General features: G+C 40.1%; 1 protein-coding gene across 6 annotated transcripts in view; it reads left to right on the top strand.

The window, feature by feature from the left end:
• Nucleotides 1–22,126, top strand: part of pcloa (piccolo presynaptic cytomatrix protein a) — a 72,681-nt gene extending 50,555 nt beyond the window's left edge. For 2 of the 6 annotated variants that reach the window (XM_037760945.1, XM_037760943.1), the window contains 15 exons: nt 2,531–2,639; nt 3,457–3,521; nt 3,859–4,043; nt 4,654–4,704; nt 5,082–5,212; nt 8,265–8,291; nt 9,433–9,526; nt 10,644–10,715; nt 10,803–11,049; nt 11,574–11,861; nt 14,202–14,343; nt 14,534–14,595; nt 15,753–15,887; nt 17,622–17,767; nt 18,941–22,126. In XM_037760945.1, the coding sequence (XP_037616873.1) occupies nt 2,531–2,639; nt 3,457–3,521; nt 3,859–4,043; nt 4,654–4,704; nt 5,082–5,212; nt 8,265–8,291; nt 9,433–9,526; nt 10,644–10,715; nt 10,803–11,049; nt 11,574–11,861; nt 14,202–14,343; nt 14,534–14,595; nt 15,753–15,887; nt 17,622–17,767; nt 18,941–19,084 (1,898 nt within the window). In that variant the 3' untranslated portion in view covers nt 19,085–22,126. Of the gene's footprint in view, nt 1–2,530; nt 2,640–3,456; nt 3,522–3,858; nt 4,044–4,653; nt 4,705–5,081; nt 5,213–8,264; nt 8,292–9,432; nt 9,527–10,643; nt 10,716–10,802; nt 11,050–11,573; nt 11,862–13,026; nt 13,216–14,201; nt 14,344–14,533; nt 14,596–15,752; nt 15,888–17,621; nt 17,768–18,940 lie in introns of all 6 variants that reach the window. The other 4 variants (XM_037760946.1, XM_037760948.1, XM_037760944.1 and 1 more) reach the window with 4 other exon arrangements.
• Nucleotides 22,127–25,452: the final 3,326 nt, after the last annotated feature.

The raw sequence follows: 25,452 nt of genomic DNA, 5'->3' as shown, positions 1-25,452 counted from the left end.
ATTGAGGGTGTGGGACAAATGGTAAAGCTGTGCCCCCGCGCCTTTTTGAAGCTGCCACACTGGTGATCTATGGATGGTGAGATAGGGAGAGAGAGAGAGAGAGAGAGAGAGATACTGGCCGGTTTGGACCTTTGTAGTGTGCCATCCATCTGTCTGCGCTCTGTGGATGTGTGTGTGTGTGTTTGAGCGTGGGCAAATCTTTTCGTACTTTCTGTTCCTGTTTGTGTCTCCATCCCGTTCTTGTTTCTCTCCTCTCCACTTCTTTATCATATTATATTATAAAAGGTTTCAAGTGAAAACTGAGTCACGAAGAAATACAAATAAAACCAATACAGTTGGGAACAATAGTGCAAATATTGGGACAACATAGTGGAAGTTACTAGATTTTAGTTGAGCATATTAACATTTGCCATTTGCTAATTAGCCCTAAACACAAAGTACAGCTGAGGCTGACGGGAATGTTATTAGGTATTTCAAATTCAAATGTTGATATGATGAACAGTCTGAGGATCCCTAAAGTTATTAGAATTTGTTCTCTCTGGACCTTGAATATCTGTAGCAAGTTTCACAGCAATCTGTTGCGAATTTCACAGCAATCCACACCTGTTCGACATCGCCATCCCTAGAGCCACACTGCTAGTGTGCAAAAAACAAAAAATACAAAAGCAATTTTTAAAAATGAATAATACAAATTAAAATAAAATCAATACCAAGAGCCTTCTATCTTCTGTATAGTAACAACAGCATGTTATTTGTTTTCCAGCTTTATTCAGGATTTTAATCATGGATGGATTAATGATCGGTCATACTGGGTTCACGCCCAGGCCCCACCCCTTGACCTTCACCTACAAAATATCACTCAAAGAGGCACATACCAACCAGGAAGAGACTCAAAATGACCACAAAGAGACACAAAACAACTACAAACAGACTCAAAATCGACTATAAAGAGACACAAAGCAACTACAAGGAGATGCAAAATAACCACAAAGAGACACAAAACCATAGAGAGATATGTAACGACTACAAAAAGAGACACAAAACCACAACAGAAAGAGGTCAAACAGCTCTAAAGTCTGTGTGTCTTGCTCCTATAGTAGGAGAGCTGATGTGGCCTTTTGCATGTCTGTGCCCAGAGGCCCATTCTCTCATAATCCAATCATGATTTTATTGCTTGGAAAAGTCTAAAGGCAGAGGATTCAACAAGCTGCGTAATTTCTCAAGCGCTTTATAGACCTTAGATTTTTTTCATTAGCATAACTTTCACATACTGTTCTATATTATTATTGTTTCATACTGTTTCTTTCAACCGCTTTATACCATATAAAATCATACCTCGAGGAAATATTGGGGGTCAGCAGAGTTTTATATGTTTCTCTTTCCTGCTTTTTGCTATAATCTGTTGCTACCTGTTGCTGTAATTGTACTCTGTCTCAGCACCTCATTGTTCAGCCATTTCTATAGTCTCATTCATTATCATTCTATGTACAAAGAGAATCAAAGGTTTAGGGCTGAAGCTGTTGATGATTGCTTCAGTTCAAGAGTCACGATGCATCTGCGGCGTTGTTAGCCGCGAGGACAACTCAACCATGACAACAGCAGTCACCCTGTCATCAACGCCGAGCAGAACGGCTGCAAAGTACTTCGGTTCTGCCAGTGGGAACACGGAGTCTCACCCTCCGCGGTGTGAACGCGGAGGAATGTTGTCAGATTCAACAAGCGTAGAGGCTCGGTGTCACAGAACGACACCGAGTGTACGAATACATGCTTGTTTGTCTGATCACCGGAATTTCAAGTTTCTTTGAACGTGTGCAAACTGCAACACTAATGCAAGCCTTTTAAGAGTGTGAACAATTTGCTGAATGATATTGTCACTCACACATGCAGCTCGAGAGTATCGTCGCAAACGGACCCTCCTGATGAGCTGTTTCAAGCCGTGTAAGTCCTGCCAGCGTGCAGGGGTGTGTTTTTGGAGGTTTGCTGTGCTGTGTGGATTCATATGAGCTTTCACTGCTGCGTTAAATATAAATAAACGGTCATTTCCCTACTACGAGACGTTTGTTTTTGCCGGACTAGATGAGAGAAACTAGTATCTGATTGTATTTTGTGTTCTTTCCAGGCCATAATGCATCATGCTGAAATCCTGCAAATTATAGTTTTTATAGCTGAAATAACACAAAGCCATTTCCAAGTTCGTTTTAACCCACTTCTGTGCCACGAGCGGCTTTGTCACACAGCTGCTGTTTGGGCTGTCAACAGCGTTTATCACTCCAGTTTTTGGCTTGCAGTCTGACGTTTGAGTACCAGAATCAAAGCTTGTTTGTTCACTGAATTCAATCAAAGGGTGGATGTTAGACCCCTGATCTGGTCCCCTCATTTGGGTCTATTTAGTTCAAGAATGAATTGATCCCTTTAATCATTTAAAGGGCTACTCACTTAAAGGCTTTGATTGGATTTTTTGGTACAGACATTCTTTAGTATGCTGTGTTTTTGATTGTTTTCTTGTGTGTAAATGTGTAATTGTTTATAGGAATGCAAGTCCTGGAGTGGAATGGTGTTCTTCTGACGGGGAAGACCTACGAAGAGGTGCAAGGGCTCGTCGGGCAGCCGTGCAACGAGGCAGAAGTGTGTGTCAGACTGTGAGTATATAACCACTCTACTGTATTCTATTTCTAGCACGACATACTCATCCTTCTATTATTTCTTTATTTTATTCCTCATACTCTAATCATCACTTTGATCCACCATCTTACTAATCCAATCATTACTTTTTTTTTTTTTTACATTTCCTGCCTCTTCGTCTCTCTGATGTCCCCCTCTACTCTTCTTTCTATTTTCCAGTCATTGTCATGACGTCGAAAAGCTCAATTTCCCCCCAAAATGATCAACAAGTTCTCGTCCCAACTCGTCACACACCGCCGCAAACTACTATAGTTAGGTTTAGAAAAGAACTACATGGTTGGGCTTAAAAACTACTACGGTTGTAGAGTAGAAATGACTCTGAACGTTGTGAACACAGGACACAAACGAACAGCTGATTGTAACGTGACACACGGGACACAAACAGCGGTCTCCTTGATGAAAGCCTTTTGTTTGCTGGACCCATCCACCTCCAATCCAACTGCCTGGTGTGTGTTTTCGTTCTTTAAACTGCGTCACTACACTTCCGGCTTATTTTCTACGAGTCTTTCCTGTTGCCACGGATGGGTTTACATTATAGTTAATGGAAAGCTTTGTGCTAAAGGGTGCCATGTGCGGAGGTACCGAATGCCTATGGCCATGAAAAAGCCTCGGTATTTAACGCCTTGGGAATGAGAACGGGCTTGAATCACTTCATAAGTAATCAGTCCTATATTCTGTATCCATTTTCCTTTTTACTTATTTTCTCTTTTTTCTCCTTTCTACTTGAGTTTTAATTTTCAGAATTATATGACACATTATTTTCCTGTCTTGCAGTGATCTCAACATGCTGGCTGAGTCTGACGGTTCAGAGCACCTGGATTTCCAGGAGCACAGCAAAGGTGAGATAAAGTATTTCTAGAACTCCAACCGCCAGCAAGCGATCGCTGCTTCTCACTTTCCTCCTCCACCACCGCTAGTCCCTGCCTTCTCAGTATTTCATTCCCAATTAGCTTTTGTCTCTTGCAATTTTTAGACACTCTTGTCATATCGCTTTCATCTACAATTCTCTCTTTTCTCAAGCTCAGCCATGCATTACTTGTGGCCTATTTCTTCTTTCTGTCTGCATTACAGTGGGGCCATTAGATTGTCCTCAAAAGAGCTGTAAAGCCTTTGATATCCAACTTGAAGTTTCATGATTTCTGTCCCGTGGGTGCCTCTGGTGTGACCCCCCTCTAGGTGACAGACCTCCCAGGTCTCCAGGTGTTGACCCGAAGCAGCTGGCGGCTGAACTGCAGAAGGTGTCCCAGCAGCAGGCTCCCACCTCCACCTCCTCCTCCAGCCTGCCCCCCACCACCTCGGCGACCTCCAGCCCCGGCCAGCCAGGATCTCCCTCCGTCAGCAAGAAACGCCACGGCAGCAAGGCCAGTCCGTTTGTCATGTTCAGCTTAGAATAGATTCAGCTTAACATTTTTCAAAATTGGTAGTGTTGGTTACACATTACAGTAAGTGCAATATCATTATGAATTGCTGTATAAATTGCTTTCCGGTTCATACATCTGCAGTTTTCGTTTTTGTTCTGTTAACTTATAACTTTGTTAACTTCCTAGGGAGCTTCTGCAGTCTTAAAAATATTTCTTGAGAAACATGTAGTATCCTTTTGTTCCCAATTTGATCATAAAATTTGGGGAACATATTTTGTTTACACCAAGTTTATTAAAATCTACCACATTCAGTAGCTCTTCTTTTAGTATCAATGTAGCATTTAGAAAAGAATTGTGCCAGTAAGGAATAAAATGTAAGAATTCACCACTTGTAACTTGTCTGAAATGAATATTAAATTAGATGCACCAATTTCAAGAGTTTAACTTGTTTAGCCTCAAGCACTGCATAAAGCACAGTGCAGTACAGTACATAGTGTCCAGTACATAGTGTCCAGTATGTACAGCCCAGTACACCCACCAGTAAACACTAAGAATCCACCTACAGATATTTGCTTGCGGTATCTAAGCATGTTGCTTTTATTTCTTACAGACTGCAGAGGGAATGAAGACCCAGACCCACCCCGTCTCTGGAGAGATACAGGTCCGTGAAACAAACGGATGAGCTCTGTAATGTTTATTAAATGTTTATTTATTAAAATTACAATTAAAATAAATACAAATAAAATTTAAATACAAATTAAAATAAATAATGGTTGAATATAATTACAATTTAAATAAAATAAATTAAAGTAAAAAATTAAATGTTATTTAAATAAATTAAAAATTAAATGTAATTAAAATAAAAATTAAATGTATAAAAATAAATGAAATTAAATATTATTAAAATAAAAGGAATACAATTAAAAAAAAAAATTAAATAAATGCAAGAAAATACAAAGTGAATCCTGTATTTTATTTATTTATTCCATTGTTTCTCTCACCAAAATGCATTTGAATCCAATGTGCTTCTTTTTGCAGCTTCAAATCCACTATGACAAGCAGCTCGGCAACTTGATCGTTCACGTCCTGCAGGCCAGAAACCTCGCCCAGCGGGACAACAATGGCTACTCTGACCCGTTTGTTAAAGTGTATCTCCTACCAGGGAGAGGGTGAGTCAAGGGCTCGGACCCTGCAAGCACACCTTTTAGTAATTCAGAACAGGATACAATATGAGAAAAAAGATGTAGCTGTACAAATTGTGTTGATTAAAGAGAGATAGAAGTGTGTAAGATGTGATTGTTTAAGCCACTTTTAGAGAAGGAATTTGAGTGATGCTTAGATATCACCATTGACATCCAGGCTATAAAGACAGCCACTTTTTTAAGCTCAAACCTGATTTCCATTCATTTTAAAATCGATTTACAATTGATTTTGGCTTACCATGACATCTTTCAATGTGCAGCACATGACCTTTCTTTGGTATCAATTCCATAGCACCTATACACATCAGGTCCATCGAAGGATATGCTTTATAGTGTAGCTCCAGTGGCTTCATGTGATACGAACTCATCAGCTTATCGCTGCTGAGTGACATAAACATTATGTAAAAGATACGAAGCTGCTCGTGTTCCTGTGTTGACGTTGCCCTCGCTGATGGGAGTTCTACTTTAGGTGTGAGTGCAGTCAAAATCAATAGCTCCCATATTTACCTGCAATACGATCCACACTCTCTCATAAGTCCGGAGCTCCCTTTCTCACTGTGATTGCGCTGTAATGTGATTGACTCTCCCACCGTCTCTGCTGTTTGATGTCCCTCGAGAGAGTGTTTCTTCCTGGGATCGTTTCAGATAAAAGCAATCATATACAGTCTGTGTGCTTCGCAGCCGCCCGCCACTCTCAGTCTGACACGTGCAGATGCATACACCACTGTGGGTTTTAGACAAGGTTATGCTAAAGGGAGTGGGAGAGTGGTAACGGACCCACAATCCCTGCAGCCGCCCACCCCTACTGAAAGTGCTTACGGAAACATGCACGTGTATATGCTACATGTGTGTACACTTGCACACGCTCACTGCAATCCATACAGAGGCTTTTCAGTTGCATCACAGATCTCCTGGCAACCACATGGAGCTGTTTCACATGTGAAACGGGTGGTTATAAATAACCAGTTCATAGCAACCAGGGGATGAGGGAAGAAATAGTTGTGATTTGGCAGAAGTAATGCACGTTTTACAGGAATTATGCTTCTCCAGGCTGCACGTAACCGAATGTACACGGGTCTTGTGTGCGTTTCTTTCATACCGTTACCGATTATCACGTTTAGCAAACCACAATGTAAAGAAAATGTGGAAGGAATCAGGAAACAGAAATACATTTCACCCTGGAGATGTCTGTGCATTATAGAGAGGCAATATGTTTTGTAGCAGATCGAAAATGCTGTCTGAAAGAATGTGTATCCTCCAATAACTTTTGCTACGAAAGTACTAACATCTCCCTATTCACCAAGCTTATTAGTTATGATTAATGATCTCTGAAGTATCTTCAAAATAAAATACTCGATGATAGGGCGGAGACTGAGAGAGAGCAAGTATATTTGTCTAATTGCTAGTCAAAATATCTCATAACACTTACACATAATCACCTAACAAGCAACATTTCAGTGAGATATAGGGACTTGTTTAGACAATGAATCTTAAGTGAAAAAACACTGCTTCCTAATACTAGAGAAATATAGCTCAACATGAGTTTTTCCAGCTAATTTCAAGATCTCTTTTCATCTTGAAAGGCCTAAATATTCCATCTTATTTCAAGAAATCTTACCAAGCATAATTTCTCTTGTTCCATACAAGCAAAAAACATCTCATATTCATTTTTTTTTGGCCTGTTTCCCAGTGAGGGGGTTACATATTTTGGCAGGCTGCATGTCCCTCGTGGTAGGACAAGTACTTTAATTGCTGTGTGTTATGAAAAGTGCTATGTAAACGCAATGCATTATTATCATGATGATTATTATGATTATTATTATTCACCTTTTAAGGAGGGGGGATTCAGAATAATTTGTAACAATATCAAAAGGTAGGCTTTCATTTGCAATGAAACTGTGAATTACAGGAATAAAATATTGTTTACAAAGCTGCATTCAGTTTAAGTGGATGTAACTGAGGTGAGCAATGTCTTAAACGGATTATAATCCTGATTTTGCAGTAAATACCACACATTTGAATGAATGAACAAATTCCTTACGAAAGGTTGAATTACAGAGTGTGTGGATCTATGATTGCCTTGGTTTATCAGTAGACATTCTCAATTCAGTGCAATGAATAAGTTCAATACAGAAGAATAAAAGCGTTTATTTTTGAAGGATGAGCCATGTGTTACTTTGCAAAACCTCCTTGATAAAAGAACAACATTAAAACGATAAACTTAACAATCCACATGTTGCTATTTTTCATTTAATTAGGTGAAATCAAAGCGTAATAATTTAGGTCCACTTTCACTGAATGCATGCACACTTCCTATTAGAGGGTAATTACCTTAGCTCCTCTACAAGCCTCTGCAACCAACCGTTACCCATAACACCCTCCCCTGTGTGCTTTTCCAAAGACGTTTACGCGTTTCTCTGCAGAAGCATAATTTCTGTTGAAAGTTGAAAGTGCAAAGTTTGATAAATTACTGTACATTTGTGTCCAAATTTGGGTTGTTGTTCTACAGGAATTTGGTTGCACTGTAACTTGTACTTTAAGTCAGCCAAGATAAAGCGTTAATCCTTATGATTTTCACATTTTGAATAATACCACTTTCAACTCGTGCTGCGGTAAAGTACTGATTATTTGCTACCTAACAAACTATGTAAACACAAAATTAGATTTTGTGTTTACATACTCAGTCCTACTACCAAGAGACAAAGATTGATAAATGTCTGTTCCATGAGCAGCCAGCAGATCTCCACTACGGTTGCCAATGGATACGTTACATCACCTGAAAGCCCTCTCGACACAATTCACGAGACACTGAAGCACAAATTCAATCCACCGCTGCAGCGCACCACAGTCCCCCCACTCTCGCCTCTACTTAATAAATCACACACACTGAACCTAGAGCGATCTCCCCTCCCCGCATACACACTCACAGTCCACAGACACTCTTTGACCCCCCACTCTCCCTCTGACTATTGTTTCTGTATGTTGTTCTCTATATTTAATGCATGCTGGACCCTCTCAGTCAGGTCATGGTTGTCCAGAACGCCAGGTATGTGACTTGACCACTTTGGTACTTTGGTTCTGTTTTGGTTGAAATTTGGTTTGTCAGTTTGGTGAAGGTGACAAAATTGTTTTTTCTAACTGATCGGAAGCTTGTTGATACAAATCAGTTTGTCCCACTAACTCCCCTTAAATTGTGCATTTATCCCTGGTCCCCATATTCTCATGATGTTCACTCACCTTTAGGCTTACGAGGAGTTGAATCCCTAAATATTAACATCTTCCCATCTCTTTAACATAAACTTATATCCCCCTGTGCTGACAATTCCCAGCTAACTGTTGTGTGTTCCTGGTAGATGGTCTGTTTCTGTTCCTAACCATTGTTATCTGATATCCTAACATTGAACCCGACACCCTTTAGTTTGTCCCCTGTTTTGTGATTAAACTCCCTCAGTGATGTCCTACATCGTGCCCTGACATCGTACTGTACCTCCCTGACGCCCCGCCACATTCAACACACATTATTTTGCTCCGCAGTCCTTATTCATCCCATTGTTTTCCCAATATACGGTAGATTGTCCTCGTCTTTGCCAAACTAACTCCTACAGACTTACTCATATCCTCCAGTCTTAAAATCTACACACTGCAAAAAACATCTATCTGAACAAGTCATTCATTCTGTTCCAGTGAGTCGGCTGTGATGTAAAAATATGTTTTTTCCTCAAAACAGGTGAAATAAGTAGTCAGTGAAGTCCGATTATGCCATTGTTTCATATGCAAATTGACTTTTTAAAGTTTTTTATTCCTTCTTTTGTTTGTAATCTGCAAAATTATTTACATGATTGAGTTACTGACACTTAAAAAACAAGAATTTTATCAGGTCAACCTCTCGTTCCATACTGGCATACATTTTCACTTGTTTTAGGACATCAACATTTTATGAGACTAAATGACTTGATGGACGTCAAAATGGACTTTTTTGCAGCGCGTCCCGACATCGTACCCTGCTGTCCATGCACGTAGGCCCCATACATTGTTCCCGTCCAAACAATGTGCATCACATTCATTCTCTCCCTTTCTTCTGTCTACATTATACACCCTATATACTGCATTGTGGTGGCCCACTGTCCTTCGGGGCTTTTGCATGTCTGTGACCACAAGTGTGTCTTGTTGTGATGTGTTCCCTCCAGTGCTGAAAACAAGAGGAGGTCCAAACACGCAGGCAAGAGTCTCAACCCCGAGTGGAACCAGACTGTCATCTATAAAAACATCCATCTGGAGCAAGTATGTCATCATGCAGGCATAGCTGCACGCGTTCAATGTCACAGACCTGGGTCATATTATCTTAAATTAATAGTTTGGGTGTTTTGAAGTGGGGTTGTATGAGGTACTTATCCACAGTCAGTGTATTGCCTACAGTAGATTGCGGTCGGCACGCCCCCAGTTTGGAGAAGCAGACAGGAGTTACCGCGAGGAGGCAAAGCAATGTACTGCTGTGGACGGAGCCGGCAGCAAAACGTATTGTAGCCACCAAAAAGAAAGACTCACTTAAAAAAATCAACATCAGTTTAAGTGCACTTTATATTTAGAATATTTTCACTGCTTCAACTTGCCGTGAGACAGCTATACAATCTATGTTTCCGACAGGGAACTGAAGCCGTAGCTCTCGCCAAAGCAACCAGACTCCATTGAAAAAATCTGTAATTTTACCTCGCAGAACACACGGGGGTTGCTGGTCTACCGCTGCCTCCATCGGTTAGTTTGTTTGTGTTAATGTGTGACTTTTGGATACGAACTACCATGGTGTCAGCAGTACATTGCTTTGCTTCCGTGCAGTAACTCCGAACTGGGGGCGTGTCGACTGTCATCTACTATAGGTAATACACTCACTTTGGATAAGTACCTCATACAACCCCACTTCAAAGCTATCCCCTTAAATGTCTGACAGTGTGATTTAGAGATTGTGTATTATTAACTTGACAAATTATAGTGTAGTGTGCTTTCTATAACTCTACAATAGTCATTGCATGTAAGGCTTTTTGCCTTACAAAACACTGACTATTGTAGAGAACTCACAAAGGGCCAACTTCCATGTGAAAATGATGATATTGTCTTTTCTCTCTGCTGGCATGCTGACTAGCATTGTGGCCATTGGTTTGAGCAGAGCAGATGGATATTGCCATTGGGATTTAATTATAGCGTTTTAGATCCCATTTTAGATTCACTGGACCCGTATCAGTCACAGCAAATTTATGCACTTCTGTTGTCTGTTTTTTTAAGCTGCTGAATGTTTGCTCCCACTTTAAGATGTTTTTTTCTTAAAGCCTTAGTTTGCCATTTTATTTTCTGCACTCAGCCAAGATAGTGAGTCACTATGATTAAACTTTATATTTTATATCAGCTGAGGAAGAAGACCCTGGAGGTGAGCGTGTGGGACTACGACAAGTGTTCCTCTAATGACTTCTTGGGAGAGGTAAACCTCTTTGACTTTAACATTCAGTTCAGTGGTGCACCAATAAGTTGTTTTATGCATATGCTGCATTAAACTCTTTGTCCCCAGGTCCTTATTGAACTGTCCAACACAACCCAGCTGGACAACGTCCCGCGGTGGCTCCCCCTGAAGGAGCAGAGCGAGGGGGACCACCACCGGCGCTCCCACTCGAGCCAGGGCCGACACGGCTCCTCTAAACCGTCCTCACAGCACTCCTCCCCTAAAACCACCGGCTCCGCGCATGACAATCAGGACTCCCCAAAATCATCTGTCATCAAGAGCCGGAGCCACGGGATCTTTCCGGATCCGGCCAAGGGTAGGACACGATGAAGTTCCCTCACCTGCTTGTCATCCCCTAACAACCGTCTGCTGCTTCTGTTTCCCTCTTCCTCTTCTTCTTCTTCTACTCTGTCTTCTTCAAACTTTGTCCTCTCTTCCTGTCACTGCTTTCTCTCGTCTTCTTCTGTCTCACAGTCTTTTCTTTCAACCAGCACCCTTTTTATGCACATTTTTGCACACCCATCGTAGCTTCAGCTTCATGCTTTTTTGCTTTTCTCATGGTCTGTTTTCTCGGTTGCCATGATGTCACCCAGCTCAGAGGCCTAGCCTTAGCTTCCCTCCATCTTTCTTCTAACACAGAGGGTAACATGGCCGTGGAAGGCTTTGAATGCTCCCCCTAATATAGAAAAATAACAAATTTAATGAGGATGCTTGAAGATCATAGATGTAAATAAGGCAGTTGCCATGCTATTTATTCAACACAGGTGGTACACAAGTGTAACAGCCTGTAAGTGCACAAAAGTAAATAATTGGTAATGTTGATGAATCTGGTTGTTTTAGACACGCAGGTGCCCGCTATCGAGAAATCTCACAGTAGCCCCGGCACATCGAAGCCTTCCCCGTCCGAGGGCCAGAGCCAAAGCCACGGACACAGCCAACACTCTCGCTCGCACGGCGCTTCACGCTCCAGCAAAAACGCCGCGCGGCAACACCATCAGGATGGCGGCGCCGGACGTGGAGGCGCTGCCGTAGCAACGGGCGATGCCCTGCAGCAGCAGTCGCAGCAGCCGCAGCAGCAGCAGCAGCAGCAGCCGCCGCAGCCGCAGCCGCCGCAACGCCTCCAACCAAGTAAACCAAGACGCAAATAAAGCCCACGCAGCATGGCCTCCTCGCACTCATCTGTTCAACCTTCTGTTATTTTCTTTTAGTTTCCTTTTTCTATTCTCGGTTTCCCCTCACCCTCCTTTACACCCTCTGGTCCTCTCCCTCCCCCCGTTGTATTCAGTGTGTCAACCTCTCACCGCTTCTCTTCTGTATGCACTCACAAGTGTGTAGAGCCAGTCACCTGTACGGTAGCACCACCACGCTGTCTTTGACCTTAAGTTTGACCCTTTTTTCTATGAACCCAAAGAGGCAGGCCAGTTCTGACTACTTAAAATTACCAATTAAAAAATTAAGTAAACAGGCTATATCTTGTTCTCTAATACGACTTTAATATGAAGTTAAACAGATATAATCACTTTTAGATTTTGCTGTTTTGCAATATAAATACATTAACTTTACTTGGGATGACAGTAAGGGAAAAAAAGTCAAATGTAAAAAAAGAAACCGCAAAAGTTACAGGACATATTGTGAAGGAACAAATCAGCAAAATCTGTCAATTACTGTCAGAGCACAGCGACATCTCCAGCTCTCTCAAATGACAAGCAAATTATCAATTTTGCTGCTACAAGTTCAGTTACTAACGGAGCAGAGATGTTTCTGTCGCCAGCAAACAGTTAAATATTCTGGATTTATTGATCCGAACAAAAAAAAAACAGAAGAAAGTTGCAATCCCACTCCCTCCCCCAAATATCATTAACCTCTTTTTGAGTTCTTTTTTATTTCCTTTTTTGTCAACAAACAACGACCAGCTTTTCTGAAGCTCCTCCACTGAGATGGCTGTGCATGCAGTCCGCTGACCCCCCCCCCCACCCTGTTTTTGTTTGAACAAACTACCGGACTCACACTGCACCTCAGTAGATGCTGCACACCCCCGCCTCCTCTTAGTGACATGCAGGAGTCGGGGCGAATGTGCACCGCACACTGTGGCTGCATGTGATTAACAGTCAAGCTGGTTGCCATGGTGAAGATAAACCGCTCTCTGAATCTCCCCCATCTCCCCTCCTCCTTCCATCTTAAACTTCGACCCCCATGACCTTTGTTTCCTGGCGTTGACCCCCCCCCCAACTCCCTTACCCCCCCTTCCAATCCTTGACGCCTGACCTTCACCTGCGAAAACAAACACATCCAGGCCAAAGAGGCCGCCTCTCACTGAGGCACCAGAGACACAGCGTAGTGGGCGTGCTCACCATTCAGAGAGCCCAGTCTGACTGGCTGCCTGCCCTGCCATCGGTTGTGTCGGCCAAAGGGAGCAGAGCAGACGGCAGACACCTGACCCTCAGGAAAGCCGTGTCAGAGGAGAGGCCGCAGAGCACCGGAGGTGAGCGTTTTCCCCCCCGAGAGAGTCTCCTCTCTGTCGTGTGACTGGAGCGCAGAGAGAGTGAAAGAAAGAGAGGATGCGATACTAACGCACACCTGCAGAAAGAGAAAGAGGGGAGTCTTACAAGCTAACAGGAAGACAGAGAGAAAGTTGCACTCACATCACACCAGAGATCCTTGCAGCGAGACGCGCTTTCCTAATGGCCAAAGCTCACTAATACCAGGAAATGAATGTCTCAAACTGATTCACTGAGAGTGTGCCACTGCGACATCCGCTGCGTCACGACTCCCACCGCTGTATTGCTTCATTGAACTGGTATTACTGAGCTATCAATGACGAGTGTTGAGCGGCCTGAAAGGAAAACGTGTCGGCATTGGATTCTGTTCTGCACCACATCCACGCATCTCACATCATTCATACTCTATCACACTGCCTGACCAGCTGTTTGACAGTTTACTTCTTAAAGAATAACTATCTAAAATATGTGGCATATAAACAGTTTTTTTTTAGAAAAAACATTTATGGAAAAAAAGGTACATTTATAAACATCCTTTAAAACTCATCCAGATGTGAAACTTGATTTTTAAACTTTGAAGAAGATTGAGATTATTATCAATAGTTCATATGGATGACTAACAATGTCAGTAGGGTCTACGTGCCTCTTGTTTACATAAACATATATATGTGATGTTTATTTGTCTGTTTCATGTTAAAGCTTTATATGTGATACTGTCTTGTCTTTGTCTGAGAGAGACTCTAAGTATTTGTTCATATGCTTCTCGTGTGCTGATTCATTACAATCCAGTCTTTTTGTGCTTTAAATAAAAACCTCCCTTCTGACTGCAACATGATTATGATGGATTTTAGCTGCCGCAGATATTAACTAATGCTTCTTGGCCCCAGTTTTTACAATCTTGGATCCGGCAGAGGTGCAATTTTTCTTCCTGTCTCTTTGTCGTGATGGGTGTGGTCGTATCTCTGCACAGCTCGGTCGAGCTACAGATCCGGCGATGCCCCGGTCACAGCGGCGTCGTTGGACAGCGGCCTGAGCGGCAGCGCCTACAGCCTATTGGACGAGGAAGGAGAGACGAACGAGGTGGACAGTGCCATCTTCCAGGTGCCCCGACTGTGAGTCAGCTTATTCAATACATGTATCTTAAAAAAAGCCCCACTTTCACCTTTTGGATGTGCTATAAATGTATATATAAACTGCTGCTTTCAGTACGCCCAGACACTCGCCCATAAGATATACAGATCAATACATCAAACTGTTGTGTGGTTGTGTAATTTCCAGGATTTTGTTTCCCCCTCTCTTTAGTGGAAAGATCCCAAACGGCACAGATGCGATGAAATCATCAATGGGACACGGTGACACTGAAGGTGAGACGTACAAAACATGTATGTGTGTTTATCTTGATGCCTTGTAGTATTAAAAACCTCACATCTCACTACTAAATGCATCTTTAACAGTTTAAGGCTGCCGATATGGAGGACAGAACCTGCCAAAATCAGAAATAAATGAATAAATAAATTACTCTATAATTAAATAAATAAATGTCATTAAATGTAGCAAAAAATAATATTAAAAATAAATGTAGCCATTAATTAATTGATAAAATGTGACCTAAATTGATATTTCTGTATTAATTTGCTTCTTTATTTATTTATCTTTGTATTAATTTCCTTATTTATTTAATTTTACAACTCAAAGATATTCAGTTTACTGTCAGAGAGGAGTAAAGAAACCAGAAAATATTCACATTTAACTGATTTAAGTGGTCAATTTTGACCTTTTTTGTTATTAAAAAATTCCTCAAATAGTGTGATTAATTTAATAATTGACAACTGATCGATTAGTTGATTAATCGTTGCAGGTCTACTATTAACTAGTTAATTAATCTACAGGTTATTTGCTGATTTTTGTCATTTCACCTTCCTGACTTAGATGTTTTGAGTCATGTAATTATGACTAATGCAAAAGATACAAAGATGACCTTAAAAAAGCTAGAAAGAGGTTTTATTATCTCACTTTCACATTTACAACAAAGTGTGAGACAGACGCTTAACACACACACGGATGAACACATTAACACTTACTCTTATCCGCATGGCTTCTTCATCTCTTTATCATCTGCTCTCTGTTCCCTCAGTGTTTTTCTGTGTCAATGTGTCTCTCTCTTCTGCTCATGAACACACGCACACACACACACACACATACACACACACACACACACACACTCTTGTTGGGTGCTGTTGACCCAGCTTTCAAAACTGTCATTTCAATTCAGTTTCCAAGGCAACCAGAAGCCAGGCAGAGCTCCTCATAACTTCTCCCCATCCTTGTTAAACAAATAAATGTGATTGCGTGCAGGCCATATTTGATATCACTCATCGTGAGGGTACACTTTGTGTCCAGCAGAGGGCAGTCCTACACGCAGAGGAGGCCTCATTTCAAAGAGGGAGTGAGAGGACAGAGTATAGTAGTATGTATATATAACTGTGTAGCTGATTCAATGTGTTTGTGTGTGTGTATTCAGGTAAGTCCCAGGTAATGGGGGAGATAAAGATCGCTCTGAAGAAGGAGGTTAAGACGGAGGGAGATCAGCTGGTCCTTGAGATTCTTCAATGTCGCAACATCACCTACAAGTTCAAGTCTCCAGACCACCTGCCTGGTAATGGAAAAAAACAAACTATACACCTTCCCATGTATGCTTACACACACACAAAAATAATTGTATTAAGTTCTCAACATGCAGGACTAGTTTCTTAATTTGTGGAAAGTCTCTTCACAGCATTTCAAACACAATAATATGTGATGCATATCATTTTCATCATCTTAATATTTGACAGCTGGGAGGCCCACACAGCCCACTCTGTTTAGAGAGACTGGCATCTGACATACCACAGAATGCTTTGCCAGTTTTTTCTAGATGCAGAACCACAGGTGTCGTGATAGTCTTTTCCAGCCAACATTCCCTTGGAAAGCAGCATTCGGCATATACTTAACCTATAGACTCCAATAATATACTGTATATACTGTATGTGCAAGGTTTGAAATGCCATTAAGACAGGAGTAGCTTGCACACAAACACGTAACTGTGGAAAAGGCAGGAGTGCGATGTGTCACGATGTGTCACTATGTGTGCGACCATCACCAGCAGTGAATATCAAGAGATTTGAGAAAAGGTCACGTCTGACGAAGATCCAAGTAAGATCGAAACGTAATCAATAACAATATTGTAACAGTGCGTAGTGTGCAGGCGTTACCTTTTTATTTACTGACACTGTTCTGATAGTCTCGCATCTATGTGATGAGTCCATAATCAATCTTCTTTCACTTTTGATTAACACCCAAGATGAAAACATAATGTTAATACTGTAACTTGTAGTTTAGAAAAAACACTAACCAGCGGTATCTACAGTATATACAACATTATTTTGATTCCATGTGAACACTGGACAGACATGTCTCTGGTGTACGCAGCAACATCAGACTTCTCTTCCTTCGATAAAGCGCAGATTGCCGCCCACCTCGCCTCCTCTTATAATATTTACATCCTATAATACCCAAGCTGCCTGCCACTCGCTTGATTTGCTTCCAGATGGGATCTGTGCACACAAAGGTTTATTTCCATTGACAGTATGTAGAAAGTACAGAATGTGTAGCAGCAGTGACTCATAGCATTAACACTTCATTGTTGGCTGTGTGACGATTTCTAAAGCTGGTATGTAGAGTTCCTTCTCTAAGTGGCCTTGACTTTCTAAACAAACACCAACGTCTTTGGAGTTACAGCTCTCTTATTGCCCTCTAGTGGCTGCAGAACAAAAATGTAATTCTATCCATCTGCAATATTAATGAGCAAAACCCATTTTAAACTACATGTGAAAATGTTGTCTTATATTCACTTTTTCACATTTTTTTCTCCACTTAGGCGCAAATACAAATTAGGTCACTAATGTTTCCTTCCATGGTTAATTGTTTTTATAATAAATCTGTTATCGGGAGATGAACATTAGTGCCTGGATGTATGTGGTGTGTTTGCATAATTCTGTATGCAGGGCTTTTATGTTTCATGTTGCTTTATGGCAATATAAAAAAGGGTTTGGTTTGGGTTTCTGTGGTTTTATTTTGTCATTAAACACTATAAACCTCCAGTATACTGTTATAGCAAAAGTATACACACATTATTTTGACATATTGATTTGACATATTTGACTGAATTCATACATAGACAACATACAAAATGGAATAATAGCTTGAAACAGAAACAATCTGTTTATATCTCATATATATATGTATAAAATTGAAACATAATACTTTAAATAAGGACACTAAGGCTTCACCCAGGCCAAAATCACATTCCTTCAGTATGATGTCATCTTTACATTTATGTGTGTGTCCACAGATCTGTATGTGAAGCTCTATGTGGTGAACATCGCCACCCAGAAAAGGATCATCAAGAAGAAGACCAGAGTGTGTCGTCACGACCGCGAGCCATCTTTTAACGAAACCTTCCGCTTCTGTATGAACCCGGCTGGACACTCTCTACAGGTGATCCAGTAATCCCTAACACATGCACACACACAGCAGGATGAGAGCTACATATGCACCCGATTCGACTGTTTATCAGCTCATTAAATGTGCGTTATCAGTCGTTATACGTCTCATAGATGTGGGTCAGTAGGGGCCTACTACACACGTTGTAAAAGTGAAAACGAAACTTGAAAGCAACACGTTCTAACACTGCGTTGTTAAACTGAATGAAGCGTTCCGTTTTTAACAAAAACAAAACAACTTGTTAGGTTTAAAATAACTACGTTACGCACCTTACTTCCACTTTTGCTCCTGACATAATTACTACAGTTGCTAGAGGTCACTGTCGTCTTCTTTTATTCCTTCTTTCAGTGATCGACCATGTGAATCGATGATAAAACCAACTAGTGGGTGTAGCAAGCCCCTTCTGACCCATATCTATGAGGCTTATAACCACTGATGACACTCATATAATGACCTGATAACAGTTTAACTGGCTGACATATTTTAAGAACATATAGAATCTCCAATCATTCATACACTAGCAACTAAAGAGATGTTTATTATGGTTATTCATTCTCTTGCCGAGAGCTAGATGAGAAAATGTATACCATGCTTGTGTGTGTCTGCTGAATATGAAGATAGCTTAGCTTAGGTTAGCTTAGCTTAGCATAAAGACTGGAAACAGGGGGAAACAGCTAGCTTGAAAAGTCAAATTAATCCTCTCAGCATACACCAATATCTTGTTAAACCTGGTGGATTCCTTTAAAGAGGAACTCTTATGCTCATTTTCAGGTGCATACTTTTATCTTTGGTTTCTACTAGAACATGTTTACGTGCATTAATATTCCAAAAATGTTTTATTTTTATCAAACATCCACTCCAGCTCCGCTTTAACTAGCTTTGTTTGAGGGCGTGCCAAACTTCCCGCTAGGCAGGTATTATGCAAATGTCTTACTTAGTGACATCACCACGTTACACTAAGGCGTTTCAGGCTGCAGCAGTGTTTCTGTGGGGGAGAGTAACGCACTTAGGCGTGGACTTTGGGCTTTGTAACTTTTTACATGCACAAAACATACAAAAAATAATATACAAACACACTAAAGGAAAAGGAAAAGTACAAAAGCATAATAGGTCCTCTTTAAAATACTCAATCATATGACATGCTGCTTTCTGTTCTTTTCACACCAGCTGTTCCTGGTGTCCAACGGTGGCAAGTTTGTAAAGAAGACCCTGATCGGGGAGGCCTACGTGTGGCTGGACAAAGTCGACCTACGCAAGCGTGTGGTGAGCTGGCACAAGCTGCTCGCCAGCACTGCCCAGATCCACTCATAGAAGGAGACTCGATCTAAAAAAAAATAAAAACTAAGCCTGTGAGGGCGCGAAGAGGTTTCTGTCATCTGGGGACGCTTAGGTTGAACATCTGTAACACTGATCCACTCTTGTTGGGTGGGGCAAAAGGGTGGTTTGGGGTATGGGAGTGGGCGAAATATCTCTTTCTTCAATCTTTGTTTCAGGGCTCAGAGTGTTTGGAGGATGCTTTCGTTCGCAAGGGCGGCTCTGATGGTGATTTCTGTCGTGCAGGAAGTTTGAAGGGAAGTGCGTTTACAGGAAATGAACACAAGTTTACAGGACGTACAGTGTACAGCAGTGTAGCCAGGGCTGAGGGGAACACAGGTGCTGAGTTCAGAGGTCAAGCACGGAATCAACCAGGTATTACACACTTTAATTCACAACACACACACACACACACACACACACGCGCGCACACACAGTTACTTAAGACAACTTTGCACACTCATTCACGCAGAAGAGAAATTTTAATTCTACAGGGAATGGACACACTTGTGGATTTATTTATTTATTTATTTAGATGTTTTATCCATGAAAGATTTTTCCTCATTGCTTTATTATGAGCGCAGAGTTTTATTGATTTACAAAAAAAAGCATTTCGGGAATGAAATATTGAAGACTTCCGCTGCGGAGATCCTCATATTTATTTTTGTATTATGATATTAGCGTAGAGTTCTATCATTTTGTCTTCTCCTCAATTATTTAAAAATCTATCCTGTGAAGGAAGCATAGTATATTTTATAACACACTACCTAGCATTCCCGTTGAAGAGGAAAAAAAAAAAAGAAATCACAGCAAGCATGAATTTATTAACAAAATCATCTCCTTGTTCACTTTGGATCCCGTCTTCTCTCTCCGTAAGTGTGAGTTCTATCAAATGATCAATATTGATTATATATTGAATTGGACACTATGTATTGTGCGCATGATGAGTTTATCTATTTGGTATGCACAAAAAAAAAATCACCTCTAAGGTTCACTTTGTATATAGTGAAGTGTCATAGCTGGAAATTAATTATAATATATATAGATATATATATATATATATAGATATCTTTATCACAGACAATCGAGTCTTGATGATTGTGACATAGAGGTTTTATTTACCCATGATGCCCCTTAGAATGTGAGACATTTACCATATGAGATTTAAGTATTTTTCTTTGTGAGATCCAGGCACATTATATATATCAGTCCTGCTTTCAGTTGTAGGAGCAACAAACGCACGCTTTTTGTGGTATTTTGCACTTTTTTCCGCTTAGAATGTAAAACTGACGTCAACATCCTGAGATAGCCAGAGATTTTTTTTTCTTTCCAAAGGGGGAGGAAGTAGAGAGGTAAAGTAAAGATATTGATGACAATATCAGGAGATATTGTGGCGAACAAAAGATAAATGTGCCGGAAATATCCATATAAAAAAAAAGCACTATTACCGTTCTAAGATACGACGATGCTATTACAATAGCATGCTGATGTTTTGTCCCGGCTTTTTTTTCTCATAAATGTCTTGATATTACCACTTCAAATGTCGTCTTTAAATGTCTACTCTGTCCATTATGTCTTGAAAAAGGTCATTGTGTGTGCTCGTATTCGGGGGTCAAGAGGCAGGACAGCTGGTTCATTCACCATTTATAATCAAATTTAGCAGTGAAAATTAATATCTTAGTGATTTCTATGCAACATCTACTGTGTAAAGGTGGTGACTGTATCTTGACTCTTGAAAGGTAACATTTGTTGTGATTTTTTTTCTTTTGCACTCCTTTGTTTTCATGTCCTCCATGAATTAATATGATTTTTTTTAATTTAACGTGTTATTTTGTATTGCTAATATGAATCTTTATTTATTGCCAGTGAGACTATTTCATATGTTGTATTATATTGGTTTACAGTATCAGGTGTACATAAAAAATAGTTTTGTTTTTATACACAATGTAGTGCTTGTTTACAAGGTTTAGAATGGCCTGAAACTCAGAGAACCAACTTTCTTGTCCTCGTGCACCAACACACACTCGGAAATTAATATTCACAGATCCCAAATTTAACATAGTTATGAATTAATATAAGAAAAAACATTCAAATGATTCCCATATTTTTATGCACTCCCCCTTTGAATAGTCTCCAGTATGTGTGAGAAATGACCAAAAAAGACAACATAATCAATGGATGTTATACCTGAAATTATAGTTTTAAGGTCAGTGTTTTGTTTTTCTTATTTTTATACCCATGTGCTTGTGTGTAGCATCTTCATACCAAGTCCGCGCATGTCATTGGCTCTAATCTCTTCTTTTAAGTGTTGTCTGTCTAAAAATATCGACTTTAAAATCTCTCGAATTACACACACTCTCACACACACACACACACACACACACAGATGCTATCTCTCTATTTCCAACCTTGTAAATACATAGCTTTTTATACTGGGGTTTGGGGAGCAATAGGTCTTTTAGCAGACAAAAACAGGTGTGTGATCATAGAAGTAAAAGGAAGTTGTTTTTCTCTCGATCAATGTACAGCGGATAGACTGAGAAACGACCTTATATGTCTGCCTATAGGGACCCAGATTTAACCCGACCCTTTACACCAAAACACTAAAGGTTTACCAGATGTCTAACTACACAGAAGTCTATCGTAAAACAACTCAAAAGCAGTTGCAGGAGAATTTAAATGTGCTCACACTGGATGTTGCATGTTTCGTTGGTGGTTCATACTATTTTTGTGTCCAGATATTATTAAAGAAAAAAAAACGAATGAGGTAGAGAAAGATATAGAACAAAAATGTTATAGAGGGGGAAGGGGGATATTATGAAGAAAAACCTATTAAAAATTATTGATGACGTATGCTGACTGTACAAAGATTATGCTTGTAAAACCTGTCTGGTTTTTCACTTGTAAGTAAACAGGAAAAAAAAATCTACTGTCATGGTTTTGTGATTGTATACAGGAGGTATTGATAAATTATGCAAATTGTGCTGTAAAAATGGCTGTTGCCCCATGTCTAAATATTAAATATCAGTACAAATGAAATGTAGTTGTGTATTGCATTATTTTTTTTCAATATTATATTTATTGTTTTTTTTGTTCATTTTGAAACAACAGAACAATCATTCACAAACGTCCCCAATAATAACATTCTCGGTAAATGAAACTTAACAAACCTAATATTAATATAAAATAAGCCAGTATAGATAGAGGAAAAACATATTATATACAAAAAAATTATAAATAAGTAAAAAGAATATACACAAGTAAAAAAAAAAAAAAAAAATTAAAACAATAAAATAAAATAAAATCTATTTATATATACATATATATACTGTATACATACATACACATATACGCACACGCAGTATATACACATACAAAAACACATATACATATAATCAATTTAAAAATCTAATCTATCTCCCTATTCACAATCATCCTGCTCAGTGTATTGCATTATTGAGCAGTTTTATTTTGAAAAATGGGTGGTTAATTTGGGGTTATATCTTTACTTTTTAAAGCTCCCTGAGAGATTTCATAGCTGGTTTGCAGATGATGTTATGTGAAGTAACAGAATATAACCACAAGATGGCACCATTTGTTTTTATTTTGAGCAAGAAGTCCATGGTAACATCCTTATAGGGCCTACACAGCTGTGGTTCACAGGTGTTTTCACTTACTCATTGATTACAGTGTACAGTTGTGTTTGATTGACAGCTCCTCTCTCCTGCGGCATGTCTCCATCCAACTTCAAGGTGAGAGGAGAAACTCGGATTACAACACACACACAGAGGGAAAGCAACTTCATTCTGTGCTCAGGTAGGCATTACTCCACTTTCTCTTTATGTAGTTTAAATAGTTGTTTGCTGCTTTATTCATGCTCTGTATATCGTATGGAGCCGGCTCTGTTCTATTCAATTGTCCCAGTATGAAGGGAGATGCAATCCAGCTGGTCCAACCATTTGCTGCACTAGTAAAACTAGCAGTTTTCTTTTCTCTCCCCTGGCTCCCACTCTTTTGGTTTTCTACATGTTTCCACTTTTGATAGTTATTTAATTTCCTGTTTTAGCTAGGTAAATAAAAAATGCATCTTTTATTTGTTTTCTCAGATACAACTCATGGGTGGTCTCCCCTCTTCCTTGTCCTCTTCTAGGTTAGGACAACAGTGACACTATTCTTCAATGCTTGTTTCCAAAGAGATAAGATTATAATGCTTTTCACTCACTACAAGTACTAAATGAAAGATGTCATCTGTGTTGCTCTGGCAGGTCACAGAAACAATCAGCCAGAGTATATATATCCGCCTCCTTGTGTGTACTTTTAAAGTGGTCTCATAAATCATGAGTGTCATCGGTTCTCTATATCTTGGCAGTCCTAACATGGCAGTGTTGATTTGTGTACCGTGAGTTGGACTTTTCAAAGCCATGTGAGAGGCCGGTGGTGGAGGGTCACATAATGGCAAAAAACAAGGATCATTCAAAGATTAAAGGGACAGTGTGTAGGACTTAGTGGCATCAAGCGGTGTGGTTGCAACCAACTGAGTATACGCTCACTCCTCATGTTAAAGTTTCACAAGAATGTCGGAGAACTACGGTGGCCTTCAGGTGACGAAAAAACGTGAAAGGCTCTCTCTAGAGCCAGTGTTAGGTTTGTCTGTTCTGGGCTACTGTAGAAATATGGCAGAGCCACATGGCAGACTACATGAAGAGGACCCGTTCCTTATGTAGATATGAAAAGGCTCATTCTAAGCTAATGAAAACTTAGATTCAGGTGATTATACACTAATGAAAACATAGAATATCATATTCCATTTCTGCTTATAGATCCCCCGAAATGCCACACAGTGGCCCTTTAAAACTGCGTTAACAACATTAATTGTCTGGCAAATTAAGCATTAGCATTTGATATGCCACAGACAATTGGACAAACTCATTTGAAATAGTTATATGTTTGTATTAAATATGTTTTTTTATATATATTTTGGTCAGCAGTGATGGTTTAGAGGGCCAGCTCTAACAGAAGTGAATCAATCTGAGACAATACAAGCTCACAAGACGAGCCACGTAGTTTGTCGTGAGCGGCTGTCCTCTGTTCAAATCTTTTGAGGTCAGCCTGTATTTTGAGAAGCAGCCTCTGTTGGATAGAGAAGGGCTTTGAAAACTAAACACAGGAGTTGTCTGGTTTGCAGTGTGATCATCGATTTATCAGAGATCACGCCACGGCCAGCTTGTGTGTAGTCAGAAGGCCTTGAAGAATGTGCCTGTAGCCAGGGAACACCAGCATGTGACTGAACGCTGATGAAATACAATGACGCCAATGAAAAGGAATTAATTGTTACTTTGAGTTGCAGCCAGAGACTGGACATGTGTTGTTTACTTCCTGAGTTTGTCATGTGCAAGTATTTTTGGATTGTTCTCGTGCCTGATGATGATCTGCTGGCTTAAAATGCTCTAATTATATGATTTGTACAAATGTTACCAGCAACATTTTTAGATTTGGAAAAAAACATTCTGGTGCACTGAAGAGCGTTTGTTTGTTTTTCTCAACGTCACAATTTTGTTTCAGATTGATTTGCTCAATCTGCTTTCACTCCTTCTGTGCTTTGTTGATATATTACATCATCATATTTAAAACACTATGCATTTTAAATACTAATATCCTGTATTTGATCTCAAAATATGTCACATTTTGCGGTGGTACTTTTGAAAGCTTATTGTTTAATGGGAGCTCAGATGCTCATTTCACACTCCTGAACTCCATAGACAATTTGTATTTTCTACATTCGTACTATACAGTCTTTATGGGTTGAAATATGAGTACCAGCATTTATATAATTCTGCCTGCAGGGGGCGTGAGAAACCCATTTTGCAGAGTCACCCAATGGTCTCTTTTTGAGATGATTTCTTTTGGACCTGTTGTATTCCTTGTCTGTCAAAAAACACAAGGTCAGAGTTCACGAGGAAAATGATACAGTGAATGCGTTTTCCTTTGTTGCTCCTTATTTTCAGAGACAGACAGAAGAACAACAACAAACGTGTGTGTGTGTGTGTTTACAGACGGCCTGTGGATGGATCATGTGTGTCTCCACCTGCTGGGCCGTGACTCTGCAGCTGCAACCACAAACCACCTGCTTCTGCCTGCTGAGTGGCACTAAATAAAAATGAGTAAGAGAGATTTTTTTTCTTGAAACAAACACCACCTCAACCAGCATAAACTTTTTCATCAAGCATCCAAAAGATTTTGACTCTATAGGCACAATATTCAGTCTTTACTTCATCAATCAAGGACTTGTAATCTGCTCTCAACCTCGAACCGACTTGCATTCAAAAAAGAAATCTATCATTAAACCCCGAAAACAGTAAAAGTTT

This window comes from Sebastes umbrosus, chromosome 23 (assembly GCF_015220745.1).
Source record: "Sebastes umbrosus isolate fSebUmb1 chromosome 23, fSebUmb1.pri, whole genome shotgun sequence".
Lineage (NCBI taxonomy): Eukaryota > Metazoa > Chordata > Actinopteri > Perciformes > Sebastidae > Sebastes > Sebastes umbrosus.
Note: the sequence above shows the minus strand (reverse complement) of the source record. Positions and strands in the feature narration are given on the sequence as shown.